The sequence below is a fragment of the Cariama cristata genome, unplaced genomic scaffold (genome assembly GCF_000690535.1).
Source record: "Cariama cristata isolate BGI_N322 unplaced genomic scaffold, ASM69053v1 scaffold15292, whole genome shotgun sequence".
Classification (NCBI taxonomy): domain Eukaryota; kingdom Metazoa; phylum Chordata; class Aves; order Cariamiformes; family Cariamidae; genus Cariama; species Cariama cristata.
This window is the reverse complement of record NW_009602246.1, coordinates 9,996-21,228: the sequence shown is the minus strand read 5'-3', so window position 1 is coordinate 21,228 and position 11,233 is coordinate 9,996. Positions and strand designations below refer to the sequence as shown.

General features: G+C 50.7%; 1 protein-coding gene across 1 annotated transcript; it reads right to left on the bottom strand.

Annotated features, from left to right (window-relative positions):
• Positions 1-6: 6 nt before the first annotated feature.
• RAB17 (RAB17, member RAS oncogene family) lies at positions 7-3,100 on the bottom strand (the record flags this gene model as incomplete). Its single annotated transcript, XM_009694686.1, has 5 exons — positions 2,944-3,100; positions 1,422-1,573; positions 871-996; positions 582-675; positions 7-38 (listed from the first exon to the last, which is right to left on the bottom strand). Coding segments are annotated over exons 1-5 (561 nt in total), but the record flags the coding sequence as incomplete, so codon positions are not given.
• Positions 3,101-11,233: the final 8,133 nt, after the last annotated feature.

Genomic DNA, 11,233 nt, shown 5'->3' with positions numbered 1-11,233 from the left:
AGATGCCTTCTTTTGTTCCCGTCGCAGGAGCTCTTGGGCTAGGAAGAAACACAAGGTGAGAAAGGGTTCGTTTCTCCTGCTGGGGAAGAAACGCAAGGTGAGAAAGGGCTCGCTTCTCCTGCCGGTGGGGTGGGATGCAGTGGTGCTCTCGTCCCACCCCAGGGGAGCCACTGATGGCAACCAGTACCGTCCCACAGTAATCATGTTAGATCTACTGAACAGTTACACTGGGGACACCCTTACACCTAGATTGGACACTAAAGCAAAAGAGAATTGTGGCTTTGGGAGAGGGTCCGAAATCCACCTCTGACATTGGAGCATCCTGGGGTGGATCTGCCCATCGCTCTGCCCTAAGAGGTGTGGCACGTTTCACAGAAACCATGGACTGCCGTGGCTGTGACCGCTGCAGCTGCCCGGTGTGGTGCAGGCTGGATCAGCTGGGAACAAGACCTTGGTGGCAAGCACGGGCAATGAAGGGGGTCAGCTTTGCAGGGGGGAATGTGTTTACAGCCCTGAAGTAGAGGTTTGGGTCCTGGGGTTCACCCGTCTCTGCTCTCACCTAGTGCTGTCACACAACTCACCTACGGCCATAAAAATATCGTTTACTTGGTGGTTGGATTTTGCAGATGTCTCCATGAACAGGAGGCCTTTGGTCCTTGCAAACTCTTCCCCCTCCTAGGTGGAGACAAGCAGAGTTATTCTCTCAGCCCACTCTGGGGCTGCTTGTTTGGTTATGGTGGCATTTGATGGCAGGTCAATAAGTGTACGGGCACTTCGTAGATGTCTGAAAGCCTTTTAAATTCTTGGCTTTGCTAGGATATATCCCAGTGCTTGCTTGAGGGGCCTGGGGAGCTCATCACAGATGCTCACCTCAGTGGCGACTTCTCGCTCAGCAGCAAGATCCACCTTGTTGCCCACCAAAGCAATGACGATTTCATCAGGAAGGAATTCCTTCTCCAGCTCCTGTAGCCACAGCTTTGCTCTGTTGAGTGTTTCCTGGGGAGATGGAGACAAAACCACCCGGTGATCTAGGTTTTGATTTAATCCCTTTGTCTCAGGCCTAGCAAAGCTGAATGAGCGGCACCAATCCAAAGAGGGTGAAAGATGTGGTGGGGAGGCTTTGATTACCCTCTTTCTCAGAGAAAGAAGTCACTGGCCCTCAAACACTTTTAGGGATAGATCAGCCTTGGATGGGACGCAGCCTTTCTGCACGGCAGCAGAAATCACCCCCACGATGGTGGTGTGGTCCTGTGCGGATAGGGACAGTCCCTGGCACGTCCCAGGTGGGACGTTCATCTTCTCAAGCAGTGCTCTTGTACTGCTTTCTGCTCTACCAAGGACAAACACCATCATCGGGACACCAGTGCTGCTGCAGCATGGCATAGTTTCGGCACGGGCAGGATCGGTTTCCCCTGCCTTACCTTGTTAGCGATGTCGTAAACGAGGAGAGCAGCATGAGCACCTCGGTAGTAGAGGTGGCAGACGCTGCGGTATTTCTCCTGGCCTGCTGTGTCCCAGATCTCAAACTTGACGGTGGCTACCTCCAGGTTGAGCATCTGTGTGAAGAAGGAGCCTGCAAGCAAGATGCAGGGTGCATGTTTGCTTGCAGCAAGAGCAGAGAGCTTGGATCTGCTGCCGTGAGGTCAAATCCATCCTGAGGGCCAGTAACAATGCTCTAAAGCACAAAATTGGGATGGGTTTCTTATAAGCACTGCCACCGTTGATGGGATGGTGTGCTACAAGGCAGGGTAGGCTGGGAGCCCTTCCTGGCAGGAGATTTGGGTGGATGCACAACAGTTTTGATGCTAGATAGCTCTGAGTTTTGCAGAATAGCCCCCAGATAGAGAGCCACCTCCACCTTGCTGGTGGAGAGCTGTGAATAGGAATATCCACTGAAAAGGGGCTCCCACTGGAGGGAAGACTCCATCCCTGCTTCCAGGGAGCAGATGGCTGCTTGTGGACCAGTCAGAGCCAAGGCAGAGAGACAAGGGGAGCAGCTCCATAGCACCTCACTCTCCTCCAAAAGCTAGCTCTTCAGGCTTCAGGTAGGACCACAACCTCTGTGCCTGCTGTGCCTCCTTAGGGCAAAACCCAGGTGTCTCATGTAAAATGAACATTTATAATTTCTAGGTGCTGCAGGAAGCTGTGCTGATGCCAACGTACAGGGGAGGCAGCTTGATCCCAGCAGGCGTGGGGATCTCGCAGCTCTCCAGGTGGTTTGCCCCAAAGCGTGAGCGTGCACGTGGCCTCCCTTTGGACGTGGGTTGTTCAGCGTGGCTTGTCAGGACAGGGCGTGCAGGGGAAGATGCTCTCCCCTTTTCCAGTGGGACAGAGCGTGGGGTTTGTAGCCCGGCCATGGCCTGGGGAGGTCTGTGCTCTCATCTCTGCAGGCAGGTTGGGGGAACAAGGTGCTGCTGCGAGCCTACCATCGGGCACTGCTGGGGAGGTCCTGCCGCAGCTGGCCACCACCTCCTGGGCTGTCCTGCCTGCTTGCACCCTGGCCCAAACCTCCCTGTTCGAGTGGGACACTGAGGTGGGAGCTGCTCATGTACAGGGGAGACTCTCCTGGGGTGTCAGAATAGCAGTGAGGGCAGCACGGGACCAAGCATGCAAAGGCCAGATGGGCCGTACCGTTTGGACTCCAGGTTTCACTCATTTTGCTGCTCATCTCTCTCCAAAAAGCAGCACTAAGCCAAACCTGTGCAATTTGGATGTGGCTTGGCTTACAGCCTGGTGCTGAGGAAAATGGGCTGCGGAGATCTGAAGATGACAACGAAGGGGGAGGTCTGGCTCTGGGGCAAGTCCGAATCATGTTCAAAAGTGGGTCTGTGCAGTAGCACAGATGTACCAAGTGGATCTCCTGCATCCCACCCTGCTGCAAGGAAGGGCGACAGGACTGGTCTCTTGTCCAGAGCCGTCAAGCTCTTGAAGCCACTCACTCACATCCTACGGTGGGCAGCGACTCCTTGAAGTCATTTTTCACGTATCGGTAAGCCAGGCTTGACTTTCCCACTGACGTGCTCCCCAGCAGAACCACCTTGTAGATGTAGGTGGGATGAATGCCCTCCAGGGAGGTGCCCGGCATCGCTTTCTGTGCCATGCCCTGCAAGGAAACCAACTCCATTCAACGTGTGTCTGCACTCATCCCAGGTCCATCAGCTGAGCCTCCTGCATTGACTCCTGAGCAGCGGCAGCACGGCAGGTGGGGTTTAACCTCGAAATAAACTAGAATAAAATCATTAATATCCTGAATCAAATTTAGTACATCAAACCATCTGCCACTGTCGGTTATGACCAGAGGGTGGAGATCTTTAGGTAGAAATGTGATGCCTTCTTGGATGTAGACAAGGAGATTAGATTGGGTGCGTCTCCTCTAAAGAGAGGACATGCCAGAGAAAGTTAACAGCAGAGGGACATCACTTATGGCTGTGCCTTGCTCTTGAGCACGCCTCCTTCCTGAAAGCCCTGGTGAAGAGCTTAGGCTGATGTTGCACATTTATTGTGGGTCTAGGTCAAAAGTTATACCAGGAGACCCTAACTTAGGCTGGAAGTGAGCTCGGGCATGGAGGTGACTCTGCTACCAGCTTGCTAAGGACACTACCCGGAGAATGGCTGGGCACCTCAAGAGCTGATGGGCTTTGCAGCAGCACTGCTTTGAGTCAGCATGTTGCTCGCCAGGGTGAAAAAGCAGGAGGGAGAGGACCTGACTCAAGCAGCCTTGAGGACAGCAGCACACAAAGCAGATGGCACACACTTCTGCACCATGGATTAAGAAACCCTGGGCAGACCAAGCCCGTGAAGTCTCATGACCGTTGCACCACGGAGTGTGACTCTTCATCACTCGGGGTGGAGCTCCCCGGCACCGTGACCAGGGATGGTGGGGGAGCACGGCCCAAAATAACAGTGGTTGCCCCAAACCTGACTCGAAGAGAGCTGCTGCAGAGCGTTGGCCGTACCCCAGGAAGAGGATGGTCCATGTGAGCCCTCCCGGGTGGCACGTGTCCCCTTCTCCCAGCCTTGAGCTCAAGGAAGTGACATTGCCCCACTGTCGGTGGGAATTGTCAGTGCAGGGTGGCAAATAACGCTGTCTTGCTGCTAGCCAAAGCTTTGCCCTGGCTCCTTCTTACAGAGCTCCTCCTCCAAAAATACTCAGCTCCCGTGGAGAGCTATGCAGGAGAGAGGGAGGTTCACACAGAGCTTGAAGATGAAGTGTTGAACTGGGCAGGAGAGGGCACGAGATGACCTCGCATGCACTTATCCCAACTCATATGCCGCAGCAAAGGGAAAACACATCACCAGCAAGCCCATAACTGCTATGTACAGAGATGGGATGTGCCTCCTATATAGATCTAATCCTCTAACACCCAAAGGCAGCAGAGGAGCCTTGGGAAGGATGCTGAAATGTTCATGTTCTGCTGCTGGTCCCTGCCTGTGTGCCCTGACCTCCTCGCCACTATTGCGTGCCAGACGAAGAGCCTCCCATGCCGAGGCGAACGCTGCTGGTGCGGGGTGCTTCCCTCCGCGTGCTTTTGACGAAAGCCCTGGTCAGCCAGAGAGCAGAGACCTGCAAGACTTATAAGGAAGATTTAGTGCAATTACTCCAATTTCTACCTGAGGCTGACAGGAGTCTGGCATGCAGAACTTGCAGGTGAGCAAGAAGTAGCAGCTTTATAAAGACACCAAACAGTGGTCCCGGCCCAGGAAGGTCTCTGCAGCTCCCTTATCTGACAAAAGCCTCTTTTTTTCTGCCTGCTCCTCATCCCACATCTCTCCTTTATTTTGCCTCTCTTCCCCCTGCAATCCAGCAGGCTCCAGACCTTTAATTCTTCTCCCTTCCTTGAGCTGTTATCAAAGCAGGCTGTCATTAAAAGCATTCCTTGGTGTTGGCTGAGCCTGGGTCTGTATCTTTAGATGCGAGTGGGGTTTTTTTGCTCAGTGAGATGCATTTTCATCCCCTTAAAAACCAGGGGTAAAATCATGTCTCCCAGCTCATACAGCCCAGTGACAAAGAGCAGGGTGGCAGTTTGTGCAGGACAGGTAGTTAGGGGTGGGTTAGATTTTTTTTAAGCAGGAAAAAGATAAACCCTGTGGCACAGCAAGGAGCACATATGCTCCTTATAGCATTAAATACCTACATTTGCCTCTTCGTAGGCCAGGAAATAAGACTGTTATCCTTTCTGAGTAGTTACCTTAGCTACTGTAGGTGAAAAGCCATAAAAGTTTCCAGGGAAGCAATAAGCTGCATGAAAAACACCCAAGTTTGTCTGTATTAAACGCAGTTTCTCATTACCTCACTCTGCTGCTCTCTGTTTAACCCTGGAAGGCTGTACTGATGCTGGAACAAAGCTCAGCTGAGAATTACTGCAACGACAGAAATTTCCTTGCAACCTTTTGCTCATTTGAAACAATTTATTTTCCATGTTAAAAGACAGAAGGTGAGTCTCCCTTTCTACCTGAGGAGAATGGTAAGGAAGCAAAACAAGTGGCTTTATTCTGATTCAATGGAAAATAGGATTTAGGGGAAACTCTTTTCTTTCTCCTTTTTTTGTTGGAAAAGAAGCGTACAGAGTAAAAACCCTGTGCCTGCTAGCTAAGAGACTATGCGGAAAAGCCCTCCAGACATCTCACGTGGCTGGTAGTCACCCTTCTGTGGCTACTGCCTGCCTTGGGGAAAAGCTTGTCAGCTAGACCCAGCTTAGGGTTACAGTCGGCTCTGCAAATCCAGGATGTTGCTCCGACAGGGTCACCAAACCCCGCTCCAGGTGCGGATAACGGTGCTGCTGCCTTGCAGCAAACAGCATCCCTGTTCTCTCAGCCAGCACCTGCGCTGTCGACGAAGTAGAAGCTCGTTCTTCATCTGGAAACCTCCCTGACTTCCCTGGACTGCCTGATCATATCCAGAAGAAATATTTAAAGCATTTTTCTATGAGTTAAGCCCCAGCAGAGTGCACCTGCATGCCAGGAAGCTTCTGTTGGCATAACTAGAATAAGTTTGATTTATCTCACTACAAACTTGAAACTCTGAAGAAGTCACTGATGCTTCTGTGCGAAATGGCTTTAGCGAATTTTCTGACGCAGGCTTTCAAAGGCTGAAATGTAACCTGAACGGGGACTGCTTAGACGCTGGATTTGGGGGCTTTTTAGTTTGATCCTGGTAAAGAATAACTTGACAATTTAGGGAGCAGCCTGGGGAACAGCTGAGGTGGTACAAGTCCTGTCCTCACGCCTAGAGGCTACGCTGAGGGGCAGGGAAAGCTGAACCTGCTGAGATTCAGTATAAAGAGCCAGAGATTAGTCTAGACTAATTTCTCTTCAATCGACTGTAAAAATCCTGTTGGTGGATTTAGTCACCAGATACAGTTCAGTATTTTGTGACAGCTGTGTCTAGCAGCAGATATTTGGGGCAGGCTTGCCTGATCTTACACTTACCTAGACGGTGAGTACCGAAACAGCCGCAACGCAGATCATTTCTCACTTCCTAAAGGAGGACTAAGCACCGCTGCACCCAGGAAATTGTGTTCTCGGCCAGACATCCCCGTTCCCCCGTCTCGATGTCTCCTCTCTCCTTCCCGTGGGCAATGGGTGGGTAGGCGGAGGCAGCTCCGACCAGCATTAAGCAACTTCCCCTATGGAGCCCACTGGTTTAATGTAAATCAACTTAAAGGTAATCCGTTTGCAAGGTACGGCAGCAACACCACATCAGTGATACTGCGCTTGGACCGCCCGCCCTCACTGTTTCCAAGAAGGAACCTGACAAATCTGTTTATGAGGGTGACTCAGTTGTTTATAATTAGCAGGAAAGTGGACTTTATCTAAGGAGCATCCTTGCAAACTCATGTTTTATGGGCATAAACACTAGTAATAAAAATCCAGAAACATGAGGTGGCAGAGCAGATATTTGCACTGGAACGCAACAGCAAGGGCTTGGCTTTTGCCACTCAATAAAATAGTATCTCTGCAGTATTTTTAACCTGGGGAGGAGGAGATTCTGGTATATTTTTTGTCAGGGGATAAGCCTCTTATTTCCAAAGGAAAACAGTAAAAAAAAAAAGAAAAGAAATGCGTACCTTTGGGGGCGGAGATACTAAGTGTTAATTTAAGACTCTATTTAACTTCCTGGGAAATTAATGATGTTTAAATCTAACGATGCCTAACCGATGTCTAAGCTTTCTAAACCACAAGCTCTAACAAAATCCTAAAACCATTAAAGACACTTGCTAGGCTTCCACAGGAGCACAGCAGTGAATAAGAACTACAATGAGCTCCTCAGGGGAAAAAAAACAAGAGTCCGATGCTACCTGTGTAAGTCTGCAGTATCTAGCCCTGCAATTTTGGGATACGATGCTTTAGGTTCTTACAGGTTTAGATTCCCAACCATCCCACCCCCCAGATAGTGGTCATGCACCTACCTCCCCAATTAACTTCTAGCATTCAACTCAAAGGACTCCTCTGCTTTTAGGAGCCTCCTCCCACCTCAGAGCTAAAGCTCTTGCGGTGCCGCTGTAGGATCATGGCCGCTTGGAAAGTTCGCTTAAGCCAAGGTTACCAGGGGATACGAAAATCCCAACTGCAAAGACTTAATACGTAAACATAGTGCTGATTTCTCAATGCGATCAGCTCACTCTCCTCAAAGCAAAGGGGAAGAGAATAAGGGTCATTAAGTGTGCAGCCGGAGCGGGTTGGGGAAATAAGGCAGCAATAATCGGAGATCGCCCTGGGCTGTGGGTGAGACCAAGTGCTCTGCTAAGAGCTTTGCAGCAGCTCTTCAGCTGCCCGAGAGGATAGGGGTAGGGCAGAGGTCTTCCTAAGTCTTCCTAAAATCTCTTCTCTTGGGCAGGGAGCCGATGAAGACGGTGCTGGATGCCCCTTTGCGGCTGGGATGCGCGGCTGCTTCCCAGCGGGAGGATCGGAGTGTCGGGAGCTTGTCTGGGAAAGGCACCTCGGAGATGGTGGGTCGGGGCTGGGGCCTGCCCTGCGGGGAATCCCCCGGCGGACGATGCCTTTACCTTCCCGAAGCCTTGCTCTCCTCCCAGCGCTCCAGTCCGTGGCATCAGGGGTCGTGGGACAACGGCCCCGTCCGGCTGCCTGAGCCTCTCCATGCCGGGGGCAGATAAAAAGCGAAACCACTCGACAGCTCCCAGGGAGCGGTGTCAAAGGTGAGAGGCGACCGGAGATCAGTGAACCTTAGACCTGAGAGTGCGCCAGGCAAGGCGGGACCACTTTTTTTTTTCGCGTGTCTGTGCCTCCCGCACCATGCCCTCCTTCCCTTCCTTCCCTTCCTCCTTCCCCGCTTCCTGTGCTGGGCTTTGGCAGTGGACGGATGGACGGACGGACAGATGGATGAATGGGTGGGTGGGGTTTTGCCCATGCCTTGGGGTTTGAGGTCAGCCCGGTTACTAAGGGTATGGGGAGTAAAAGCAGCCCGCACCCCGCCACGGGGATTTGAGGACCGTGGAAAGCTGGGTATGGGGCCAGCTGGAGCCACAGCGTGCCAGGGATCTGGCCTTCTCTGGGATTTTATAATACGGCAATTTTTTTTCCTGCTGACGCACATTAGACCTGGCTTTGGTCTTGTGCCAGGGTACAGGCTCAGATAACTTGGGCCCGGGATTGCTGAAGCGACTTGTTTTCAGGAGCGTGGCTGGTTTACCGGCTGGCAGGAGACGGCACACCCGCTTCTCTTGCAAAGCGCTTCAGCAGACAAGCTGGGGAGGTGCAAAGCAAGAAAAAATTGAGCCCTTGGACTTTTATTGCCTTTTAATTAAGGTAATAGCTAGTTATCACAAGCAGCTGGGGCTTGGTGCTTTGGAGAAGGCTGCTTTTGTTAAAGCTCTAATATCTTGAGAGAGAAATCACAGCATGTTAATGAACTGAGAGAACAGGAAGATCTGATAATGAAAAATCTAAACGAAGATAGGTTTTGTATTTCTGTCACTCATCTTGTCATAGTCAGCGTCTTTCTTTCAAGTAACAGCTCCTAAAGTCTTCTGGAAGTGAAACAGACTTTACAAAATCTAATCCCAATAGTTACAGGGAGCAGGGTGAAAAGCAGGAGTCCTACAAGCGAGCTTAAAAAAACAAAGTCATCCCAGTTTTGAAATGAAGAGCATGTCTTGTGACTTACAAAGCCTGACTGTTGCAGCTCGATTACTTCCCATTTCTATGATAAAATGCCGTGTACAAATGCCCGAGAGTTGCACAGATTTTATACAAGAGCAGTGCCTCCACCAAGTGGAATAACCATGAGAGGTTTTGGTCTGCAAGCCAAACGAGAGTCTTTCCCTTCGTTGGGAAATGTGTCCATGCACGGATTTGCACCGTCACAGCAAAACTGGCTTGAGTATACCCGTGTACGCCTCCAGCCTGAGAGCAGATCTTACCTGGCACGCAGCTTTTTTATCAGAGGGAAGGAAAGAGTTTCTCTTTCCAGGTCCCTTCCCATCAGCTCTGCAGAGGCTAGAACAAAATTTGGGGATCCTTTGAAGATGATTCCTAACGACCCTACGAAAACCCGAACCATCCGAGTTGGCATCATTTTTTCAGCACAGAAGCAGTTTATGTGCTCCCATCCCTCTCCCATAACTTATTTCAAAAGGCTGTGCTGTGAAATGAGCTGACTGAAAGCCTTACCTTTTTCCAGGGCTTTCGATAGCTCAGTTCTTCAGTGGGACTCTCAGTTTGACCCTGTGAACAGTCGCACTGGTACAGCAGAGGGGTAGAAAGGTGTTTCAGGGTTTGGGAAAAGCTGGGGGCATGGATACCTTAAGCCGGGATTGCTGCAGCAAGAATCCTTGCCGACAGCAGTAAGCGATGTTGAAGAGCAGTCCACTCCCATTTACTGGACCTACAAAAGCTACAGTAACATCATGAACCTAAACTAATCATCTAATTCTTAGTAGAAAGCAAGGCGCTTAGTCTTGGCTGGAAGGCTTTGAAGCCTTATGAAAGGATTGCTTTGTAGCTGCTAAGAGAACCTTCATTTCCAATTTGCGCTGCTGCAATAAGCACCCATCGCGTGCTCTGTTATTTTCATACCAGTCTCATCTGCCTGAGCAGATGTTACGTCTCCGATGCCTTTGTTAAAGGCTTTTATAAAAGGAGATGGTGTAAATGAGATACCCACCCAAAGCGCTACAGCCTGGCTGCTGTAAATGCCCCTGAATCCTCCGGAGCCCAGGGGAGCGTGTCCCTTGCGTGGGCTGGGGTGTTTGCCTCCTGGACGGGTCCTTCTCCGGCTCCTGGTGAGCCAGACCCCACTAGATGGCACAGCTCATCTATGGTTTAAAATAAGGGGGATGCCTGCTCTTGAGTCTCATTTCTGAACTGGGTAACCAAAGAGACACCAGTCAGTGAGAGATGGACTGAGGTCTCCTGGCAGAACTGCATCCAAACAGCCAGCTTTTCTTTGGGTGGGCTCTGTTCTCCGAACGACCAGGGATGCGAACCTTTGCGATAAATGCTGTTGCAGTGTCAGGAAGGCACAATATTTTGGTCTGCTTGCCCGCTTCTTGAGCGTGTGAATATCTTGGATGCTCAGGATCAGATCTCCTTCAGCAGCGAGTGGTTTGCAAATAAAGACCGTGGCTGCATCGAAACTGGGTGGGCAGAGCACCCGGAGTGACCTGCGCAAAGCTAGGGATGCACCTTGCTCAGCTGGGCTTGTGTTGTGAGCGGTTCCTTACCCGGAATAAATCTTACTGGTAAAAATTGGGCACTAGTTGTTTTTCCGAAGTTAGGGATTGCATTTAATTTTATGCTTGCTTGGTGTAATTAAAAATTTGCAGGACGGGTCTGGCTGCAGGGGTCGTATAGATCAAATACTCCAGCTCAGCAATGCGTGATCTGAGGACCTGGAACTCCCTTGTAGACCTTTCCCCACTGCTTCACCTCAGCCTTTTTCTTTGATTTTTACTGTGAAGGAAATGGTGACATTTCAGTAATGCCAGAACAGAGCAAAATAAAACTCCTAGCGTAAACAGGCGAAAATAATTCTAATAGTCTCGTATTTCTGGCTCTGCCTGCTGTGTAACTTTGGGCAGGTCGCCTCTCCTTCCCCCTTTCTCTGAGTAAAAGGAGGCAGAAGGGCACAGATTTTTCTGGAGCAGTTGGGGTGCGCCCGCAGGTCTCTTTTTCAGTGGTTGTGTAGCACTTGGTTCCTCCTGACTCTGACTGCTGTGACGAAGCATTAGCTCATCGATATGAGCACTGTAAATCATCCCTTGCTTAAAGGAGA